This window comes from Dermacentor albipictus, chromosome 6, assembly GCF_038994185.2.
Source record: "Dermacentor albipictus isolate Rhodes 1998 colony chromosome 6, USDA_Dalb.pri_finalv2, whole genome shotgun sequence".
In the NCBI taxonomy this organism is placed as follows: Eukaryota; Metazoa; Arthropoda; class Arachnida; order Ixodida; family Ixodidae; genus Dermacentor; species Dermacentor albipictus.
In genome coordinates this window covers 98,913,917-98,938,101 of record NC_091826.1, presented here as the reverse complement: position 1 = coordinate 98,938,101, position 24,185 = coordinate 98,913,917, and the positions used below count along the sequence as shown (strand labels likewise).

Here is a 24,185-nt window from a genome sequence, read left to right as displayed (position 1 = left end):
TGCTGGTCTTCCATGCAGCACTCGTGTGATTAAGGACTAATCACAAATCCACCCAACTGTAGCAATTTTCACAAAGAGGACGTTTTAACATTTCTCCACTCCGCGGGTTCCGCAAAACTATTACGCCAGCACTCATGTGGTATGTGAAAACGTCAAGGCGGGAAATGCTGTTTGCCCGAGTACGCTGCATTTAAAGTGCTTTATGTTAAAGCGTTAGGGCACGCTGGCCGCACAATCCCCAGCAACGCAGTTAACAAAATAAAGGTTGGGCCGCTGTGGCGCAGCTTCACATGCATTGAATCTTGGCGGGACAAAGTTTGTGATACTTTCTATGCTCCCCAATAAAACATAGCTTTTTTATTTACAAAATACTACAGGCCAGTAATTTGACCCAAGTGGGAGGGGCGAAGGAGGATACATACAATGTGACCAAGATTAACAACAACGAAAATCGAGAGAACACGAAGGCCATAGCAATGTTCAATAATCGAAGTTTACAATGTGAGACTCGAGCACCTTGATAAATTCGACGGATTCAAAAATCTTTTGGGGCAAAGAATTCCATTCAGGCACGCTCGCGGGAAGAAAGTGTACTTGCGTGCGTCGGTTCTAGCGAAAATTTGTGATAGAGAGTATTCATGGCTATGTCTAGTTGTCCTTGTAGTTAAAGTTCTTATGCGATTGGAAATTATTTATTTAACTTTTTCTGCAAGACAATTGTGAAAAAGCTCAAGACGACAAATTTTCCACCGAGCCTCGAGAGTCGGTACAATGTACTTCTGCATCAATAAGGATGGCGAATCGTACCTTGTGTATCTACCAAAAATAAATCTTTATTGCATTTCTTTGCACTCTCTCCAGTTGCATAACATCATTCTTATAAGGGGGATCCCAAACTTCTCCAGCATACTCTAGTTTTGACCGAATACATGTGTTGTAAGCTAACATTCGGTACAAACTGGCGCATGTTCAAGTTTTCTTTTATGCAACGACAGCTTCCGCAGGGCTGATGAAGTAATGTCCAATAGATACCCTGACCAAGCAAGCTTATTAGTTAGTCATGCCTAAGTACTTATAAAAGGAAACTTCTAATACAGGAAGGTTATGGAGTTGATAAGAAAAGGAACAAGGGACATTTTTTCTTTGTGACACAAAAAAGGAGCTTTCTCCGAATTTTGCGCAATACCCCAACGCATACACCAATCATCGATTGCCAAGAATGTTTTGGAACAATAAATGATCATTTGTGAATGATGTTTGCTTGAAAACAGCAGAATCATCAGGAAACATTCTTATGGGTACATCATGAGGCACTACTTCCACCAAATCATTGCCATAAGGAAAAAGTAGCGGACCTAAAACACTGCCCTGTGGAACGCCCTAGGTAACAGACAGTGCACTAGACGGACAATGATCAATTTCCACAAACTGCTTTCCATCGGCTAGGTACGATGCATTCCACTGAAATGTACAAAGGCAACCCCATATACTCTAATTTATACACTACATTTCCATGAGGCACTCTACCGAAGGCTTTCGATAAGTCTAAGAAACAGAATGTCAATTAGACCGGACTGGTCAAGTATACCTAATATCTCGTGTACCGTCGATGTAGGCTGCGTGGTTGTAGATAGACCCTTCCAAAACCATGCTGATTTGCAGACAAAAATATTGTTTAAAAAACGAATTCCTGAATAAACCTCCCGACTGTGTGTTCCAAAAGCTTGCAACATGTACTAGTAATAGAAACAGGGCGGTAATTTTCACGCAGTAGCCGGTCACCGGTTTTATGGACAGGCGCCACTCGGGCTATGCGCCAGTCAGCTGGTACGACACCAGAGGTTATTGAAAAGTTAAACATTGTGGTAAAAATTTTTGATTTGTTGAGCGTAACCCTTAAAAATGCATTTGACAGTTCGTTAGGGCCAGTGTATTTCTTATTATCTAGTTTCAATAGCATGGCGTGAAACTCCTCACAAGATATATTCAACTCATGTCCTAGTAGAGGAGAAACATTCGGCAGGTTATATAAGTCACGTATTGAAAAAAAAACTGATTGAAAGTAGTGAATAAAAGTCTATGCAATAGCTTTTGGTTCATCCAGCATTTTATCATCAACTTTAACTTTCTTAATCTCCTTTTTATTTTGACCGAGGTAGCACCAGAACTTTCCAGGATCTTTTTTATTGAAGTCGGCAATAGCTTTGCTAAAAGTTGCTTCTTGCTTGTTTTACTTTACATTGCAGATAATGCTTTAGCTCCATTAATTGTAGAGGGAATACTTTGTGCTTCTTTCTCAGGCGCTTAATTTTTCTTATGGTTTGTATCATCTCCCCACTAATCCAGGGATTTGTACGGTGCTTTTGCAATCTTGTTTACGGTATGAAATGTTGAATGCAGAACGTAATTGTAGAATAACACAGTTGCCACAAACTTTCAAGGTTATTAGTGCTAACGACAAGGTGGTTTCCTAATTAATCGATTATTGCTGTGTCACCGGCTCTATTATTGTCTTTTACTGTAGCTGGAGGAATTTTTTTCCTTTCTCATCTCCATATATCAGGTCTAGCAGAACTATATCAGGTTATGGTCAGAAATTCCACGTTCAGCCAGTACTCTTCCCAAGCTAAATTTTTCCAAAACAAATAGGAGATACAGAATTGGTGTTCCTTATTCCTAAGTGTGTTGATAAGGTGTTCCTGATTTTATTTTCGACTAAGGTAATCGCAAATAGAATCAGGAACACCTTAGACTTCAGTCAACCAAAGGACCAGGCAGGAATCCGTAAAGGCTACACAATAATAGACCATATTCAAACTATCAATCAGGTGATAGAGAAATGTGCAGAATATAACCAACCCTTATATATAGCTTTAATTGATTACGAGAAAGCTTTTGATTGAGTCGAAACCGTATCAGTCATGGAGGAATTATGGAATCAGTGTGTAGACGAGCCGTATGCAAAAATACTGAAAGATATCTATAGCAGCTCCACAGCCACCGTAGTCCTCCATAAAGAAAGCAACAAAATACCAATGAAGAAAGGCGTCAGGCAGGGAGATACGATTTCTCCACGTGTTTACAAGAGGTATTCAGAGACCTGGATTGGGAAGAATTGGGGATAAGAGTTAATGGAGGATACCTTATTAACTTGAGATTCGCTCATGATATTGCCTTGCTTAGTAACCCAGGGGACCAATTGCAAGGCACACTCACAGGCCTAGAGCGGGAAAGCAGAACGGTGGGTCTAAAGATTAATCTCCAGAAATCTAAAGTAATGGTTAACAGTCTCGGAAGAGAACAGCAGTTTACGATAGGTAGCGAAACACTGGAATTGGTAAGGGAATACATCTGCTTAGGGCAGCTAGTGACCGCCGATCCAGATCTTGAGACTGAAATAATCAGAAGAATTAGAATGGGCTGGGGTGCGTTTGGCAGGCATTCTGAGATCATGTACAGTAGGTTGCCATTATCCCTCAAGAGAAAAGTGTAAAACAGCTGTGTCTTACCAGTACTCACGTACGGGGCAGAAACCTGGCAGCTTACGAAAAGGGTTCTGCTTAAATTGAGGACGACGCAACGAGCTTTGGAAAGAATGATGGGTGTAAGCTTAAGGGATAAGAAAAGAGGAGATTGGGTGAGGGAACAAACGCGAGTTAATTACGTCTTAGTTAAAATCAAGGCAAAGCAGAGCGGTGGGTCTAAAGATTAATCTGCAGAAACCTAAAGTAATGGTTAACAGTCTCGGAAGAGAACAGCAGTTTACAATAGGTAGCGAGACACTGGAAGTGGTAAGGGAAAACATGTGCTTAGGGCAGCTAGTGACCGCGGATCCGGATCATGAGACTGAAATAATAAGAAGAATTAGAATGAGCTAGGGTGCGTTCGGCAGGCAGCACCCCAAACAAGAGATGGGCATGGGCAGGACATGAAATGAAGAGGGAAGATAACCGATGGTCATTTAGGGTTACGGATTGGATTCCTAGGGAAGGGAAGCGTAGCAGGGGGCGGCAGAAAGTGAGGTGGGCTGAGGAGGTTAAGAAGTTTGCAGGGACGATATAGCCACAATTTTTACATGACCGGGGTAGTTGGAGAAGTATGGGAAAGGCCTTTGCCCTGCAGTGGGCTTAAACAGGCTGATGGCGATGCTGATGAATCGCATTTCCAAGGGTGTAAGCTTTCGCAATTTTATCAAGACTAAAAGTAAGTATTAGATTAATTAGAGCGTCAGCAGCTACAGAACACCCATGCTGCATGTTATTCAAATCAATGAATTGCAGGTGAAAACCTCCTGTTAAAATTGGGTTGTTGTCCCCAAATTTTAGCAGGTGATCATATAGCCTGCTCAAAAACAAGTCATCAGCATTCGGAGGTCGGTAAATAGCGCAGACAAAAAGTGTGTCAACTTGTATTGACACCCTTAGAAGTAGACCTTCATGATGACAGACTTGGTCAGCAACAGTAATTTCAATAGTGTCGTTTGTTATCACCGCAGCGCCACCACCACGGGAATCCCCCTCACGTATGCACAGCCTGAAGCCCGGTGGCGCGACTTCGTGATCACCAATGTGATCATGAAGTCAATTTTCAGTTCCAGCACATGTTTAATAATTATGTGACAAAAGAAGTGTTTGCAATTTTTTATTTTATTCACGATGCTCCGAGCATTACATACAAGCAGACGAAACTCCCGCTCCTTTAGTCGCTAGCTTGTTGAGATAAAGGTGTTGGTCTTCGATATTGCCTTGCGCGAGTTATAAGTGTCGTCCCAAAATACAGTTGTTTGTGAATGCGGATCTTACCCTGTTCGAGCGTTACCTCCTTGCCCATATCCTTATCTTGCTTCGCGCCGTCCCAGAGCAATTTCCTGTTTTGCTGCGTTTCTGCGCAGTACTCATTTTGAAGGCTTATGCTAGTTCCCTTCAATTTTTTAGCATTGGCCAAGACTGTCTCCTATTCATTATACTCTTGACATTAAAAAATTTCGCAATGTTTTCCTAGTCTATGAATTTTAGCGATTGGTGCGCTCTTCCGATTTTTGCTCGAATACATTTTAATGACTTTGTTGCGCAAGAGAGCTTCAGATTTGTTTGGTTCTTCTGGAATGTCGAACACTACAAGATTACTCCTGCTGCTTCAATCCTCGAGTTCAAATATTTTTGCTTGCTGGGACCTGAGTGCGCCATGTATACTAGTCACAGATGCATTCAATTCATCCACGACGCAACTCTTAATTTGCAACTCTTTGATTTTGTCTTCTAAGTCTACTGATCGCTCACAAAAAGCTTTCATGGCTGAATCTGCCTTGTCCAGGCGGCTTTTGATCTCAGCGATGTCAGAAATGATAGCTTGCTGCCCACTAATAATAGTTTGAAACATTTCTTCCATGGTGGGTTCGGTATTTTCCTCAACATCTTAGCACACAAGAAGTTTGCATAGGCAGAAAGACTCATAACAAATACATACACATCTAAGTGGGCACGGCATAATCACCAAGCAGCAATTATCACTGCGGATTGAATGATAATAACTAACATGAACAAGAAAACAAAAACACTCGCATAGTAAATGGACTGTTCCCTATGCTTGCGCCGTGCGCACGGCTGTTGTCGATGAAGGGTCTCTTTTACAGCTGTGCTTGGTGACGTTTCAAAGCCATGGTTCGAGGGTAATGATGCTTGGTCAAGGTTGATGCACGTGCTTGTTTCCTTCTTGTCATCACTGATTTTAGATTCGATGATTGCAGACGGCGTGACGAAAGTGGGTGAACTTGCTGCATCAGTTAACAACAGCAAGGCCTCAACAAGAAAAAACAGTCGCGTAGTGAATGCACTGCTCCCTACGCTTGCGCCGTCCCCACTGGACGCCAGGTCACGCTGACCGCTTTGACATAGTTACGCAGTTACCGTAAGGCAACTCGATTGTCGTGGTGCAGTTTCGCGTTTTGATGGAATCGTACGAGGTCGAGTTTGTCAGTCGTTTCATGATCCCCCAACAGCTTTTAACTCCTTTCGGTACTCATACTTGTCGACAATACGACGAGTCAATTAAATTCAATTGTTGGATTTTACGTGCAAAAACCATGATTTCATTGTGAGGTGCACCGTAGGGTGGTACTCGGGATTGATTTTGACGACCAGCGGATCTTTAATGAGCCCCCAATGCACGAATGCGCGCGTGACGACATTGGCAGGAGTATTAACACGGAAGCGTGTCGCTTGCGCTGGCAGAACACCGGGAAAAGGATGACGTGGAGGATCCCAAACACCAGGAACTTTTTCCGCAAGAATTGCGTCTTCAGATGACTAAAACACGCTTTGTAACCACGCATTTGTATTGAGGGCGAGTAGAAGACATTCTGGGAGTGTTTGGTTGGGAGCTTTTCTTGTGGCCGCCTTTGTGTAGGCGGCTTCCCATGGCGACGGTTGAGGCAAAATTTTGGAGAAGACGCGCAGTTGTCCGTGTATTTGTGCGTTTCAAAAGCAGGAAATGTTCCGCCATAGGGGGAAGGCTCAGGAATCATTAGTTTTATTGTTTGTGTTGCACCACGTGTTTTCTAGGACATTTTTAAAAAGAAATTGCATTCGTTCGTAATCTCGCCCATTCACCACTTTCGTAAAGCAATGAAGGGGGTAGTTGGTGAACGTTCATGGTTATAGTGCACTCAGTTTTACACAAACGATATTAAGGAAGGACAGGACGTGGACGGACGTAGCGCAAGTCCGTCCACGTCCTGTCCACTACACCACTTTCACCTCTACAAGCAGCTTTGCTATGAGAATAACATAGCAGATTTAGAAATGCTTGTATTTTGCGTTTTTCATCAATACCATCCGGTGGAGATTCGCATGCAAACTATTTCTGTATACCATGGTACCACAAGAATGGAAGAATGCATAAAAAAGCCGGGTACAGCATGTTTATTCAGCAAAATAAAAATTTCCTCATTTTCAAAAGGCGTTTTGCGTTTACTTTATGCAATTGCACGTTACCCAGGGAGAAAAAATTGATGAAGGATTTTAATGAGAACTTGTGTGTTTATTAAAAAAAGCACTGCTCTATCTACATTAGTAAATGAAATGAATTCCGCACCTAGACAGCACGTAGTTGAGCAGTAGAAGCAAAAACTAATTTCGTGCCGATGCGCACAGCTGGGGCAACGCGCGTAGCTAGCGTCAAAACTGCGCCCGTCAATACCGAAACCACTCATGGCGTTCAGTTATTGGCATCCACTGCTTCGGGCGAAAAAGTTTATTCGGCCGTTAGGCTTGACGGGAGTCTCCGCTCTTGCTGAATTTCTTTCTCTATGAGGGTGCTTACATGCACCCGACAGAAGTGGGCCGTGTCAGTTTGTCAGGCAGCAATCGGGGGCTGAAATCCCCTAAAAGTTACCATCCAACTTCTCTTTTTAGCTTCCATGTGAGATCCTCAAACACATCTTTTTTCAGATGTTGGAAACGTTTTAGAATCAAACTCATGCTTTAAGTACTGTCAACATGAATTTATAGTAATGATTGCTTGCGAAACCCAACTGCAATCCTTCCCAAACGACTTTTTTGCTCATGTTGATTCTAGTTCAGATACTTACTGCATTGTTCTCAATCTCAATAAAGCATTTCACACTGTTTCTCAAGTCCAACTTTTTTCTCAAGCTTAGCGAATTACACCTTGACCAAGATGTTCTTTGTTGGATTAAAAACTTTCTACAAGCTTGTTCACAGTACGTAGTCGCGAAGAAATGTTGTTCCTCTTCGCAATCTGTAACATATGAGTTTCCACAAGGGTCTGTTCCAGGGTCCCTGCTCTTTCTTACTTTTATTAACGCCTTGCCATACAGTGTTCAGTTATCTTAAAATAATAATTCGCAGATGATTGTGTAATCTATCGCAAAAAAAACTAGCTCTGATGACTCCCGTAAACAAAGAGACATTGACATAATTTCTGCGTGGTGTAATAACTGACCTATCAATCAACGTTACGAAATGTAAATATATGCTTGTATTTCGTCATCTAAACAACAAAAATAATGTACTTCCTTATTTCCTTTATGGTACCAGACTACACTCCATTGACAGCTACAAGTAAAAAAAAGATTATGAGGTTTTACGTGCCAAGACCACTTTCGGATTATGAGGCATACCGTGGTGGAGGACTTCGAAAATTGTGACCGCCTGGGGTTCTTTAACGTGCACCTAAATCTAAGTACACGGGTGTTTTCGCATTCCGCCTGCATCGAAATGCGGCCGCCGTGGCTGGGTCTGGATCGCGCGACTTCGTGCTCAGCAGCCCAACACAACAGCCACTGATCAACCATGGCGGGTCTGCTACAAGTATCTTGGGCTTTACATCACCAGTGACATTACATGGATCGTATACATTGTATACGTGATTACCAATGCTAATCGCGCACTAGGGTACCTACGCCGAAACTTCAGAACTGTACCGATTGAATTTGAACTAACCCTCCAGAAAACACTCGTATACTCTAATCGACAGTATGCCTCTATTATCTAGAACCGTTCTCAAACTACCGTAATACAACTCAATGAAAGTATTCAAAACTAAATGAAAGCGTTCAAAACCGTGCTTCTCGTTTTATATTGTCTGATTATTCTCGTTACGCCAGTGTTACGTCTACGAAACATAACCTTAGTCCACCTGAACATTCATCCCGTTGAAAATGTGCACGATTGCGTCTCTTTCACCCGATCTGTAATTTCAACCCCACTCTGAATCAACTTATAACACGCCCGCCATACCTATTATCCGTTTAGATCCCAAACATAAAGTTGGTGTGCCGTAATGTGTAACACGCCCGCCATACCTATAATCCGTTTAGATCCCAAACATAAAGTTGGTGTGCCGTAATGTGGAGGAAAGTTGTTCCAGGATTCTTTTATTCCAAGAACAAATCTGCATTGGTAAAGCTTCATGCTTCCATCGCCACTATTGCACGCAGTGCAAGTTTGACAATAGCCGCAGGCAACACGTTTCGTGAAAATTTATTGTTGGACGCGTGTCTTTGTTGTTATTGTATACCACACCTTTCTGTAATGCCTTCGGGACAGCAAAGCCTTTTAATAAATAAAAATATAAACAATAAAAATAATGTCGCACTTTGTCCAGAAAGCCGGTAGATTGATTGCGATAGCAAATTAGTAGATAGCTATAAGAAGTAGGGGCAGTAGCTTTATCGGCCGTATAAAATTGCAAACATTCACTTACTAAATTAACAAGCACGGCGTCAGGTGCCTAAGCAAACATGAACACATCTCACTCGATGATCGCCGAAGCTCGGCGTCAGAACGCTAGCGTGAGGAAGTGTGGTAGCTGTAGCAAGCGAACTGACCTTCGTGCTGCATCTCACTTCAACGCGAAATAGGCGGCCGAAAAACAGCGCGCGGCCGCGCCATGCTCAGCAGCCGCCGAAGTAGAACGCCCCCCCCCCCCCCCCCCCCTCCCTCTCCTTCTCCTCCACCCGGTGCCTTGCGCTCGACGGAATAGGGCGCGCATCTTCCCCTTGCCCCCTCGCTTTCCTCCCTTGCGAGAGACAAATTGAGGCGCCACCGTCGGCCCTTCCTCAGGGCCTTCACTCGCATATACAGCACACGCACGCCGATGATATCGCCCTTGGACCTAATGCAGAGCATCCAAGCGACGGCGAAGATGACGGCAGAAATACGTCTAGTGTGTTAATTTATTTGCTATCCCAAATAAAACGCTAGGCGGTCGGGCTGAACAAACTTCGGGTTGGGGTGAATCAGCCACACTGCGTGAGGTAGGTTGACCCATACCGACCCTTCTGCAGCAACAACGTAGCTAAACGTGGACAGATCGCGCCAGCGAGCACTGAGAAATGCGCGGAACCAATGCGACGTTAGGATTTATGCGCAGGCAGCGGAAATGGTATGAGGACAAGGCATAGCCATTTATTGTCCAGTTCAACCTCATTGTAATTATAAGAATCTAGAAACAAGTGTTGCAGATGGCTAGGGGAACCGGAAGCTTACTTCGAACGCGTTGACTTCACGGCTCGATAATGCGTGCCGTCCTTGTCAAGACTCCTCTGCAAGTAGTTGGCGATCACGTTGTGATCGGTCCAGCCAATTTCAGACTCGTCCTGCTCACCTTTGGGTCATGTAAACGTAGTCCATGTGTGCACCATGACCGGCACTTCGCAGTCCCCTTCGTGGCGAATGGAGCACGTGCGGTTCCGGTACTTTGTCAGAAATGATATTGCTCATCTACATCTACGTTACTGATTTAGAGACGCGCGAAGTACCTCGAAGATGATGCACTACCCGAAACGATCACTCGAGAATATCGCCTCTGAGTATACCTTAAGCTTACTTTTTCTGCACCATCACGGATTATCACACTTATATCAATAAAGAGAAAGCATTTGGCAAGCGTATCTAGCACGCGTAATTGACTGTGCTCGCTGAATGTTGCTTGTGCAGCTTCAAGTGCAGGTTACGTGCTTCGTACGCGTTAGACTGTTTCGCGTCGCACTTGCCTGCTGCGGTGCGGTGGGCGCTTGTGTCCTGAAAGCTGGGACAAAAAATATGTCTTCTGTCTTCACGCAACGTTGTGTGCTGCACAGCCATTGCTCGTATTCCAGTACGTGTTCGAGCCCTGGACGGCCGCGCCACACGTAGGCATTCTTACAGCAGCTCAAATCACGTGCGCAATGAGACAGCTCGCGAGAAAGGCACTCTTCAGCTTGCATATGTTGAGCCTGCGATGTGCTTGGGCGTCTTGGCGCAAATGAGTTATCAGCAGCCCTGTTCGGTTCGCGGAATTTCTTCTTGTCAACATCACTACCACTTACCGCCAATTGCACGTGTTGTCTGATCAGGCGCTATTTAAAGGCTGCTAATAAGAAAATCAGGCAATTACAAGCCCTGCAGCATTTTGAATATTACAGTTATAGTATCTGCTAAGCATTTGCGGACAATTTAGAACAACTAAAATTCAGTCGTTGTTGGCCTTTAAGGATGACGGGTTATAAGTGAGGAATTTAACTTCTGGATGTTTAGGCACCAATACCACAATATGATTATGACGCACGCTTTGATGACAATGGGCCAATCACCCGTCCCTTCACTTGGACAAGCTTGAATTAATAGCATATTCTATGCATTTACAGCCGCTTAAGTAAATATTTTTTCAGTTACCCTTTAAGTATGACATCGGTTGTATCTAATAAAATTATATTCGCGGTACTTATGTAACAAAACCACAGTGTGTTTATCTTGCCTGCAGTGGTGATGGAATCAGGAATAATTTCGACCACTTAGGATTTTTTATCGTGGATCTAACATACGGACGACCTTTTTTTGTATTTTGCCACGATCGACATGCAGCCGCATCGGATTGGACTTGATCTCTGCCCTCGGTCCTAGCAGCGCAACGCCGAAACAACTACGCCACCACGGCAGATTAGGTTATAGTTAAAGATCGGAGCACATGCAAATCTCAATTTGTTCCAACACTCCAGCGCCCCATGTTGCAGATGTATAAGCACGAATTACGGGTTAAGTAATAATCTAGCATTGACATAAGCGCGCCTATAATTGCATATTTCTGTCCCTTGTGCCTACCATTGTCTGTTTTTCTTTTTTGTTCCTATATAAGTCAATTTTGGTTTTTAAACACTGAAGATGCTGTCTTTAGAGGCCTAATGGTGTTTCGAAAGAACAATGACACTGCGACAGAGTAAATAAGCAGGGGCGCAGCCAGCATCTTTTTTTTCATTTTCTGGAGGTGGGGAGTATACCAGAAGCTCGGTAGGCGGCACTTCCAGCACATAATAAAATTCGGGCGGGAGGCGGGGAGTTACTTGACCGGTGTGAGCAACCTCCCCCCATTTATATATCACCGCCCTCGGCTAACCCGTTGGAACTACGCGCTTGTATTGTCATCGTCAATTGGGCTTTCAGCCTTGCCGACCTTTCCCTGTATCCCTAACGCTTGTTAGCAATGCGAAAGAAAATATCTAAAAGACTTCTTCATTGGCAGCGGACGCGCTGCTCCGTATTGCACTGCAGGAGGGGATTTCAGAGGGAAAGGCTCGGCATTCCCGAAAGGTATGCTTTAGACTCTATCTTAAAAAAAAAGATTGCTCACTGTCGATTACATTGCACCGTGTGCTAGGCGAAAGCTCGCCAAGGCCGCTGGAAGTACTGTAGAGTGTGTGCGCGTGGTCCCCTTTTTTGGTCGCTTCCGCTAAATTTGTGGTTGCGCAGGCAGGCTAATCGATAATAGATGATCTAAACTTCGCAACAGGTGGGCAATAAACTTGGCTCTTCAATCTAGCCGGCCGCGCGTGGTTTTTACTTTATTTGGTTAAATAGGTGTATGTAAAGAGGCAGTCACTCGAGCGTTCCAACGTAGGGTGAAAAGAGCAACACGTTGCGACAAAGTAAAGTCTCTGCGATATACAAAAACAAAAGACCTGAAGGAGGAATGTTTGTGAGCAATGGACGATTCGTGCGCAGCTGCTGCAGTATAATGCAACTTTTATGAATCCGATGTGTGCAGCAGCAGCTCTCCGAAATATCTGCGTAAAAATATGCACTCACTCTAAGACACGAAACAGGGATCTTTTTCTGCTAAAAGAAAGTTTGAAAGAGCCTGCGGAGGACGAACTCTCAGAAAATCCCTGCATGCGTAAAGCTGTCAAACAATTGAAAAGACAAAACGCTCAATTCACCCTTGTCTATGTTAAGCGCTCGCTGTCAGCCTATATACAGGGGGCTTCAGCGACTACTTTCAAAAATCTTCACAAGTTGCCTGTAGAATATATCACTATTCTAGTTCAAGGGTTGATCTGCTAGAAGCGGTGGACAATACTTGCGCAAAAAATTGAGATGTAAATCGACTAATTAATAAATGTTTCACTAATTAAGTTACATTATTCACATTATAGCCCATGTTGCAATTTACAGATTATAGCCGTGGAGTTATCGAGGCAGATTCACTTGGAATGAATTTTTAAGATGGCACCAGTTTCGAGATATACATTCCCGAACTTTGCGAAGAAATCCATAGGCGTTCCAGTTAATTTGTTAACAAAACGTGGTTTTATGCACTGAAGCACACAAGTAACCGGAACGCAAATGCATTTCTCCGCAATGTTCAGGAATTTGTATATAGAAACTGGTGTCGTCCTGAGAATTCTTTTTAAGTGGATCCGCCATGGGATGTTCACTGCTAGAATTTGTAAATTGCAATATGGGTCATAAGATAATTAACTATAAAGTTTGTTAGTGAATTCTTGTAGATTAATCAATTTTGCATGTCAAATTTTTGTGCAAGTAGTGTCCGCCGCTTCGAGTAGACCGGTTCATAAATTAGAATTGAGATATCTGCAACAGGCCACCTTTTAAAAATTCGAAGCTGTTTGCTGAAACACCCTGTATGTTTATTTATTATTAAGAGGCGGAATCTGGAACACCGTAACCTAGAAGTGATAAAGTGTTGCTACTGTTCTAGCTGTTATAACGATTTGTAAACGTACACCATTCCACGGTTCATTTCCTACGAGAACAGTCGTTGACTTCAATTTGATTAGGCACGGAATACAGCTACACTCATTGCTCGTTTGCCAGCTCTGCTAGCATATCTTGCGTTTTTTTGTGCTCGCTCTAGTTGATGTGGAAGTCCAAGCAGGAAGGTTTGGATGTTTAATATATACAACCTTGACATCGTGTGAAAGAAAATGTATTAGGCGTGATGGCTGCAATTTGTGCATTGGCAAAAAAGTGGCCTCTCGTGTGCCTATGAAACTCTGTGAAGCCATGCTTTCCGCTATATAGTTGCTGCCTTTGAGATCCCACATGTGAGTGCTACGTCATTTCTTTAGCAAGAAAATAGGGTACATGCAATAAATACGGAAAACAGGCCGTGATTTGCGAACGGTCTGTGGTGCCTATCGCAGCTCCTATTTTGCCATACATATTGGTTTTATGACCACCATACCAATATTTTACTGCCTAAAGTGCGACCGCTATTTATAAGTTACTATTCCAGATCTCAGGTCTTCCGTCATTAAGCCAAATATCAAAAGGCAAAATGAAATAAACGCAAGGATCACAGTTAGTCTCTTGCTGTACTCATGAAGAAAATTTCGCGCTTTAACACAAGTTCGAACACACAGTCTTGTGGCGAAGAAAATGAGACAGAGAACAAACAGTAACAGCAGAAAACCTTACACCCTTCACGGCCGGTAGGAACATGATCGAGGAGTAAACGGGGGTGACATTTTGTGGTTGTTCTGCGAAGACTTCGCACTTGTCTGTGGCATAACATTTGTTGGCATACTTGCATCCTCTGCCGTAAATGCCAATCCGAATCCTGTCCGAACATGCGTTCCAACGTAGAGATGGCATCTAGAAATAAATAAAGTCGGTTGAATGATGTGGCATTCCAAATTCTAGGCATCTTGTAAAATCCATGCGTCTGTCTAGCTGCATGTGCATTCCGGCTCCGCGAAAAGAAGCGCGTGGCGCGATCGCTATAAATGATTCTGTTAATATGACATAGAGCAAGGCAATGACATTAAATACAAAGTGGTATGTTAAAAATGAGATGAGCCATTATAAGTTGACCAGAACATTGCTGCTTAGAGAAGAGCGCTGCGGTGGAATATTGAGCATTGCAAAGTGATTGTATTACGTAACTTCTACCAATCGTTTGCATCAAATCCAGACGCCAGATACAGGATACTGTTAGCAGTCCCCTTAATTTTTCAGAACATTTTGAATATTCTCAACAGCCTGTCACAAAACAACCAAGTAAGTTGTCTCGAGGAGGTTACCTCGTAGAAGAACTTTTTCTACCCGTGTACCTAACAGGAAGTACTAGAATCGTTGACTACAATATAAGCGGTTTTAAGAGTGGTGATAAAGTTACTTGCGATTCTGGCGGCTTCCCATGTCCAAAAGGAGAATGCTTGGGTGGCTGCCTCAATTACATTGCACTTTGGGGCCGAACGCTATCATGCTACGATGGTAGCTGACGCTGCGCAGAGCTGCTAGTGCCGTGCGCATTTTTCATTCCCGATTCTGGCTCTGTTAGCTTTCGGCCTTTCACCTTATTTGGCAACTGCTGACCTTAGACTGTTCATGTGGCAGGAGTTCTACTTGTTTGTCTCATACAACTATTCTCTCTCTCAGTCTCTATAGACACGCGCCCTTCCCAGTATCATTGAACACACAGCTACTCAGGCCCAAAAAAGTAGAGTGACTGTATTTTTGAAAGGGTGATAGCCATCCCACAGACCACGAAACAGTCTGGGCACAGTCTTTCGCTTTGGATAAATGGCAGCGTCATCTAAAATAGAACTTAGCACAATAAAGAAACTTGGGCCGACCCGGCATTCCAGCTAACGATATTTACGATAGTGAGACAGTTGTTCCAATCGCAGCACCACGCTATTTTAATTGAAGCGATTTAATAAAACGTTTTTCAACCCGACTGATGTGCGGCAAGGCAACTGCCCGTGCCTGCCAGATTGCGCATGCTTCATGGAGAACTAGCGCCAAGCATGGAAAAGTTATCTGCGAGTGCGAAATGACGAGCACTACTCCGCGCCTTTGCAAGCTTCGTAAGACCATGTGCGAGAGAGAAATGGCGGAGGTGAAAAGTGATTAGCCGTTTGGCTTGAGGAGTGATTAACGCATTTTAACGCGACAGCGTTAAGGAGAAAATCCGGTATCGACGGTTGCATCCGGCGTCCAGCGTCGGACGTTGATTCGAGAAAACATTTTCGTACCATTCATACCCAGCAGAAGCTTGATGTGGGCGAGTTGGTTTTGCCTACTTGAAGAAAAGAGCACTGCAAAGACGCGTACTAAAAGAGGAACATGTACGACGGACAAGGCGCTTTGTCCGTCGTACATGTTCCTCTTTTAGTCCGCGTCTTCGGTGCTCTATGTGGCGCAAGGAATCTGCTGAACTAATTGAATTTCACAACCTAGAATACATCGAAAAATTGTAAAGTATGTCTTACGCACAAGCTACAGACATCATAGCGTGGAATTGTAATTTGACTGCTCGAAAAAACATAATTCGGTTAGACCAACTTAAAACCCCGTCTCCAGCGTTTCTACCAAGCAACGACCAGCCACGGCGGCCAGAATTTGCGCACACCAGTGCGTGAGTATATCGGGGGCCACAAAGTGGCGGGCGCAGTTCTTTGCATTACCTCCAGATGGCGCACACCTCCACAGCATCGCGTCCAATGGAAGAGGCTGCGTTTCTACCAGAAACCCGGCCTTCGTGCGTAGCGTTTGCGGCCAGCGTGTTCCGGTAAAGAGGGTGGTTACATACGCCCCATTTCCCGGGAAGCGTGAAAAGCACTCAGGCATCTTTGATTTCTATCACGTATCAACAATAAAGGCGAAGCTTAAGCGTCCTACCTCTTTTTTCGCAAACTTTAGTCCGTCAATCGAAGCAGTTGACTATTATGCACAACAATAAGTAAACAGAGTTATTCTCGAAATAATAATAAACCTGACACGTTCACCATAGGGAGTGTCAATGGTTGTCAGTAAATAACGATTACACCGGCATACTCCCTTTTTATCAAGAAGTAACTCTCTAAGTCATTAGGTTGCCTTATTTATTCACAATAATCGTGAGTCAATGTGACTTATTTTAGAAGGAATTTAGTGCACTATAAAGACAAATCAAATGATAGGAGCCCACCTCTCCATAACGCGAGCAGTAAGAGAACGGATACTTGTCGTGTCCCAGGCGCCCGTACTCGTAAAACACGCCATATCGAAAATGCGCCCATTCGTGCACGAAGGTGTAGGCTGAAAGGCAAAAAAGTCCTGAGTCAATGTTCAGCGATGAAGAGATGCGTCCTAAGGACTTTTAACGAGAATATGCATCGTGGGTCGCGGAGGTGTGAACTTGTCGTCAGCTACACTTACCAAAAAAGGAAAACGCATTTGGACCTACATGACTCACAAGAACACCTAATATATGAGGTAATGTGAATTCTAGCATTTTTTGTTTGATAAATGCTCGACAGAAGGGTCGATTCACTTCGAATGAGAAATTAATGTAGCACACACACGTAGGATTATTGCGAGGGACATTGATTTTCTTTTATGCAATAGTTAATTGGAATAATTACGATTTAGTTATGGGCAACTGCAGTACAGATACGGTGAACATGTTTAATCTATGCACTCCGCTATATTTCTATCGCACGTAAGCGTGGATGGGTAATGCATAACAAGTTTATTGCTCGTGCGCTAATTGTCAGTATTACACCTAGCTACTTCCATTTTTGACTTTTAAAAAGTAGCTGCCTCGTAACTTCTCTCCGGTCCACTTACCTAGCATTCTAGTTCTGCATTTAAGTATGCTAAGAATCCTTCTCGATTTCAAGGAGAATAAGGTATTCCGAGCTTCTGTTTAACAATCGCATTTACTTACAAATGTGTTTAAGACCTTCATTTTCACATCCACACAATACACACACAGGTCTCAACATACATACATACACAATCATTCCTTGCTCATAGCTCCTATGTTTTCCACAGCGTTTCCTATTACTGAAATTTGCTTTTTGTTTCACTTGAATTTCATACTAATGCAAGCACAATAATGCACATTATGAGCACAATAAGCACATTATTGGGCAGTATTGCACAATGCACAATAAGCACATTATTATAACATGTCAACATACCGAAACAAAGAGTCGGAAGCTTCTACAGAATTTCTATAACTTACAAATACCTTTACACCCCGCCGAAATACTGGGAGATGATCCGCTAGTGCTCTTCACTGGCTTATTTAGCGTTTTTAGAAGAAACCTGCTTTTTGCACAGGCCCTAAGCTTACGCAGCTTTCGCTGCTTTAACATTTGATTTTTAATATCTTGTGGCTGGTGCAACCTTGCCTTAGTCGATTTTGCGCCATTGAACCCGAATTAACCAACTATTAGTGGATGGCTCCAGCCAGCACTTCTAACCATATATCATCGTCGCTTTGTAACACTGACACTGGGCCTACTTCTAGCACTGCTATAATTTCGCCACTTTCCTAACTTTACTGCCGACGTAATGGCGTTGAACTTCAGTATCCATTGAAGCTTCTTCTCAAAATCATCACTAGCCTCAAACTCCTCAGTTGTATAACACTTCGTATTTCACCTATAACCACCAGATATAGCTGCTATACATTCCACGCCCCTGCATGTCATTGCCATCACTCAGTCTTCTATAAAACAATGAGTCTGCCTAAGGGTTAGCTTCATGACCTCAATATCTTTCATAACTCACTGTTCTTGTTCTTAGATTTGCGTTGTTGCTTCGTGGTTTCAGACATTCTTGAACTGGCCTGCGGCTCTCTTTTGTTGATCTTCCTTGTCACTTTTCATAATTTCTTCAATTTATTTTTTGTATTTGTAAGACATATGATTTCGTGGCCATCCCTTCGTTATTAATATTCTTGCTTGACGTAGTAGTTCTGCGGAAACCCGCAAGGTGGAGAGAAGTAATGAATAAAGGGAAAATCAGACATCCACCCATTCGTAGCAATTGCTACGAATGGGTGGATGTCTGATTTTCCCTTTATTCAATATTATTGCTTCGTTTATAACTTTTTATGTATGCGTGCCCCAGCACTGAGACGTTACGGTTTGGCCTGAGCCATTTCAAATAATTAATTGATTGATTTGGCTTGTATCCTGCATGCATTTACAAATGTTATACTTCATCCCTTGGGTTTGCTGCACGTACAGATAATTTATTTATTAACTCCCGTTTAGACCCGTTCCCCTGTTTTCGTTGACGCTATTTATTTTCGTTACATTTTCGTTTCTGTGAATTGCGTCTAGCGTATTACTTTTAAGGTGCTCCAGGAGAAAGGCTTCGTAGATGTTCCTGGGCCGTGTGATAAACGCTTAATAAATGTCTTTTCCTGTTATATTATTATTATTATTATTATTATTATTATTATTATTATTATTATTATTTACTTTGATATTGCTGTTACAGAAAGCTTGACAGAAAATTGCCATACCTGCTATTTCTAGATCCCTTGGCGATGCGGTCACATTCTCTAAGACGTCGGTGGATATTCGAATGAAGTCCCCACGTTTTCCACAAGACCTGCGCAGTTTTGTTGCGAACGGATCTACTTTAGGTATATTTGGTAGTTCAACACGGACATCACTTTTTGAGAAGCATATATTAGGTAAGTTTCGAGCGGTGCTCCTTTCGGGCCACGTGTTTGGGAATAGCAAAAGGATTTTCTTGATGAAAACTCGTCCACCAGTCGCCAGGTGAAGGAACTTGGATGAAGACTGAAGTAGGACCTGCATGTAAAAACAGAGCGTTTTCGCCTGGCAAGGCTCAACTCAGCCCACAAAGTACACCAACGTATACACCAACAATGAAGAAAAATTGCCTAACCAGCAGAAAACTTGCCAATTTTCTGTGGTCTATATTGTTATGCGGATATCATGCATTCGGCAATGCGCGGAGCCAACATTCAGTAACCGTAACACCAAGTTAAGCGTCCTCTGCATTCTGACCAATGCGCCACCGGTTACATATATTTAGCAAATCCTGTCCCAGTATCGTAAACTTACTACAGGGAAGCAGCTCTCCGGGTCTAACAAAGAGGTCTCTATTGCAAGGCAGCTTACACTTGTTTCGCAATAGCTTCTCAGAGGCCGGCGATCATCCTTCTTGCCCCCTTTGGACTATCGTGATCTCCGCGTTGAATTATTGCCAGCACCGATATAGCCAAACCTCCTCCATTTCCACTATCACAAGCATGACCTCCGGAGAGTCTTGTGCGCCCTCTAAGCCACACCGATTCCACCATAGAACGCTACAATTAAACTTATGCATATCAACCGGTATGAAATGTTAACTGCTGTGACTGTTAGAAGTGATGAGATTCTTACTCCGTATTTTTCTTTATGTATTGCCCATTCTTTTCGACATTCCTACGTTCCTAAAGCTTTATATACAAGGAAAATTCATTACACTCCTAACCAACTTAACGATCGTTCCGCCGCAAGGCAACCAAACTTACTCGCATTTTCTTTACCACGCAATATCTTACTTTCCCTTAGGAGGTGGCGCCTGTAGAGCAATCATTACAGTAGTGATGGCATCGATTACCTAAATATGGCGTACAGAAGGGAACACGTTTAGCGCTAAGCTGCACCGCCGCCATAGTAGGATTCTTTAGGCGCTTTGAGCACGGCCGGCTTGCGTAATAAACATAGCACCTCTACGCCACTAAGTTGCCGCCTCCCTAACCTCAGCAAGAGGAATAATGAACATATGAATATCCTGGTTCACAAAAACATGAGACCAAAGCATTGCTCGCAATTTTTTCCAGTCATTCAATAGAATATGGGAGTGTGGTATACTACAAAAAGAAAAGAAGTTAATTACCTTTTAAGCATTCTTCTCAAGGCCTACATGCTCTTTCGGCACACAGGAAAGCGGGTTCTATAGCAGCTGGAGAACTTGTATTCTCAAATTATTAGTTACACAACTAAATTTTGGAGCGCAATAGGAATACAGAAGTGATCAATTACGATGGACCGATACAAACTTTATTAGAGCCATTTCCGATAACGCGCGCTGTTCTCCTTAGCGTCGATTACCGCTTTCGCAGCACTGGTCTTGAGCATGAATATTTGCTTCCACTTCATCACGTTCCCGTGCTCTCTAAAGAGGTAATTCGGGTACCTTGTTGCTAAGCCAAGTGCAGTACCTTGCCTGCAGCACGCGTTGTCTCTGTGTTCTCGACATAGTGACCGGTAGCTCTGTCCTCCTCTTTAATGTGCTCACTCCTCGAGTAGTTTTAGACTTCAACCGTCCCACCACAAACAATGCGGAGTGTCCTCTGAACTGTCAAGCAGCCACCTATAATGGTTTAGCGCATCGGTACCTAAAGCAAGTTTCGTGCGATGTCCATCACGCCCGCGTCAAAGTGATACCCTGGTCGCGATAACGTGCTCAAGAATTCGTAACGATCACTACGAATAGAATCATTCAGGTACCGAGCTCCTATTTTGCAAATATGTTATGGTTTAGGGGCAGGTAGACGTGAACTTTTTAGATTTAAAATAGGCTGCTGCAGTAATGAGTGAGCTCATATAATTGCGAAATTTAGCGTAAATTTTAGTGAAATTTTCTTTCTTTTGGCAAATAATCTTCGTAGAAAAATACTAATGCTGACCCCACGCAGTGCGGGAACCTATGTTATGCCAAACGACTTGTAGGTTTTGCAGAATCCCAAACAGCATCTTCGGGCTTGTGCAAAGTTATAGCAGGTGAACCAACGTGTTTGCGTAAATCAATCTGCTGTGCATGTGGCGCGAGCATGCGTATGTCACGACAGCTACAACATGACGACCACGTTGACAACGATCGTACGACGGAAACAGCACGAGTTCTACTGCGGCCATCGACTTGAATTTACGCATGGAGATTATTTAATTTTGAATAAATACTGAATGGGGGTGATTGGCGACCGAGGTATGATTTGTAACCTGTTCTTTGACTAGTCGTTATACAATCGTACGAAGCATGTGTATGTCATCTGGTCAATGTGAAAACGACCATGACATTTGGACTGCATTGAAAGAAGTGTTAAAACAGGAATAAAGGGGACACAAACTCGCACAGTTTCTGAGAAGCGTTGGCTGCTACGAACAACTAACGAACTAGGGAAGGTGGGCTTGCTTGAACTTGGTGTGAGGCGATACAATTTAACGAGAGTGCAGCAAGCCCGGTTGGACGTCGATTCGCAGCAGGTGCAGCGGATTTTAAGGCACCCAACACACACTAAAAAAAAGTAGGTACTGAGTAAAGCGACAAAACACCAAGGAGCAAAGCTAAGTCGCATGGATATAGGACACGCCGTAAAATAAATAACTGTAGAGTCGCACGCTTTCATTCACAAACGTGTATTTTGATTAGAAACAAGATAAATGAGTGATAATTCAAATGCAGCTCAACAAATAAGCAACTAGTATCAGTAGCGCAGCCAGAAATGTGGTTCAGGGGGGAGGGGGGAGGCTCACGTTTGCGCTCGGCCTCCACCTTATAGAATTTGTAGAATGGCAGCGGCGGCAGCATCTGGAAACACGTCTGATTCTGTGTACACTGCTGTTGTAGGCTGTTGGAGTAGCCGCATTTGAGCCGCATCGGAGCCGTGCTGACTTCCACCGTACCTGAGCATCTTCGGATCTACTGCCTTCTTGCGGGCACTCTTATCGTCAGCGTTTCTCGGCGACGAATTCTGCTCGACCGTGCGCCGCTCCTGTCTTCGCGATTCTGACGGACTCTATTTGCGCAAGCGCAGTTCGACACATCGCATCCTGATATAAGGGGGCGTCTCCCAGTCGGCGGTCTTTTGGCAGCGGCGGCAGCATCTGGAAACACATCTGATTCTGTGTACACTGCTGTTGCAGGCTGTTGGAGAAGCCGCATTGGAGCCGCATCGGAGCCGTGCTGACTTCCACCGTACCTGAGCATCTTCGCATCTACTGCCTTCTTGCGGGCACTCTTATCGTCAGCGGTTCTCGGCGACGAATTCTGCTCGACCGTGCGCCGCTCCTGTCTTCGCGATTCTGACGGACTCTATTTGCGCAAGCGCAGTTCGACACATCGCATCCTGATGTAAGGGGGCGTCTCCCAGTCGGTGGTCTTTTGGCAGCGGCGGCAGCATCTGGAAACACGTCTGATTCTGTGTACACTGCTGTTGCAGGTTAGTTATCCTTGACATTATTTTGTACCGCTGCTGCTTTCTCTTATTTAAGCTGTCGCTGCTGCCGCTGCTGCCACTGCTGCCATTGCTGCTATAGAATGATACAACATGTTTAACCAGTAGTTGCTTTGCAGAACGTTCTAGCTCCTTGTTCTTTTTTCTTGTCTGTTTGTGCGTTTATTGCACTATGCCCGACACCTGCTTATCGTGCCACTTACCTTTAGAGGATGAAGGGTCTGTGATATGTAGCGAGTGTTTACACATGTACCATTTCGGGAAGTGTGCTGGCCTGCTAGAAAAATCATACAAATCCAAATCGGAAACGGCAAAGAAGGCCTGGAAGTGCATGACATGTAAGAGCATGGGCCCTCGGGGTAGTCGCAGTGACGATGAAGTTGACGTACATTTAGTTCTTGCATCGATAAACGAGAAACTTGAGGGCTTGCCGTCTTTAATAGGAAAAGTAAATAGCATGGAACAGTCGGTTCAATTTCTATCCCAGAAATTCGATGAATTTCAGGGAAAGATAACTAAGCAAGACACTGAAATCAAGGAGCTAAGAAAAAGGGTGACAGAACTGGAAGAAAGAGAAAAGGCACATGCATCTGCAGAATGCGGCCTTATACGACAGGTGAATGATCTTGAGTTCCGAAGTAGGCGACTGAACTTGGAAGTTCACGGAATCCCTGTTGTGGAGGGTGAGAACTTGATGAACTCTCTAAATGAAGTCGCTGATAAGCTTAGAGTACCTCAGCTTACAAAGGCTGATATCGCATCCGTGCATCGGCTGCTCGCTAAGCAAGACAAGGTGCCAGGAATTATTATCCGCTTCACAAAGCAAGAGACCAGAGATGCGTGGCTAAAAAAAGTACACCCTCACTGGCGACAACCCTCGAATTGTCTTTCAAGAAAATCTGACTCGACACAGCAGGGAGCTTCTACGGGCTACGAAAGAAGCGGCAAGGCAAAAGGGTTATAAGTTTGTTTGGCACGTCAATGGCAAGGTCCTTGTACGGAAGACCGAGGGAGCTCATGCAGTTCACATTAAGGATAAGGATGAACTTGCGGAGCTCTAAACAGCGGAGTTGGTTGCAATATCTGAGGGAAGTATGATGAAGTGGAGTTTTACTTACCAAATGATGTAAATGAAATTGTAGCAACGTTTACTACAACCTCCATAAAATGTATCCACCTAAATACGCGATCTGTGAGAAACAAAATATCGGGCTTGGAGGAGCTAATTACAGCATTTTCCTTTCAATTTTCCGTTATCATGCTAACCGAAGCATGGAGCACTTCTGAAAGTGATATATTTAGGTTGCCTAATTATAATACATACTATTTAAACAGGTCACACTCTCGAGGGGGTGGAGTAGCGTTGCTGATTGCAGATGACGTTGAATGTCAAATCCTTGATTCTT

The 24,185-nt window shown here is 43.7% G+C and overlaps 1 protein-coding gene across 4 annotated transcripts in view; it reads right to left on the bottom strand.

Annotated features, from left to right (window-relative positions):
- Positions 1–24,185, bottom strand: part of LOC139061302 (calcium-activated chloride channel regulator 1-like) — a 380,566-nt gene that overhangs the window by 297,509 nt on the left and 58,872 nt on the right. For all 4 annotated transcript variants that reach the window (XM_070541081.1, XM_070541084.1, XM_070541083.1 and 1 more), the window contains exons 5-7: positions 19,048–19,342; positions 16,714–16,823; positions 14,217–14,393 (exon numbers count right to left, since the gene is read on the bottom strand). In XM_070541081.1, coding sequence (XP_070397182.1) covers positions 14,217–14,393; positions 16,714–16,823; positions 19,048–19,342 — 582 coding nt within the window. The remainder of the gene's footprint in view (positions 1–14,216; positions 14,394–16,713; positions 16,824–19,047; positions 19,343–24,185) is intronic.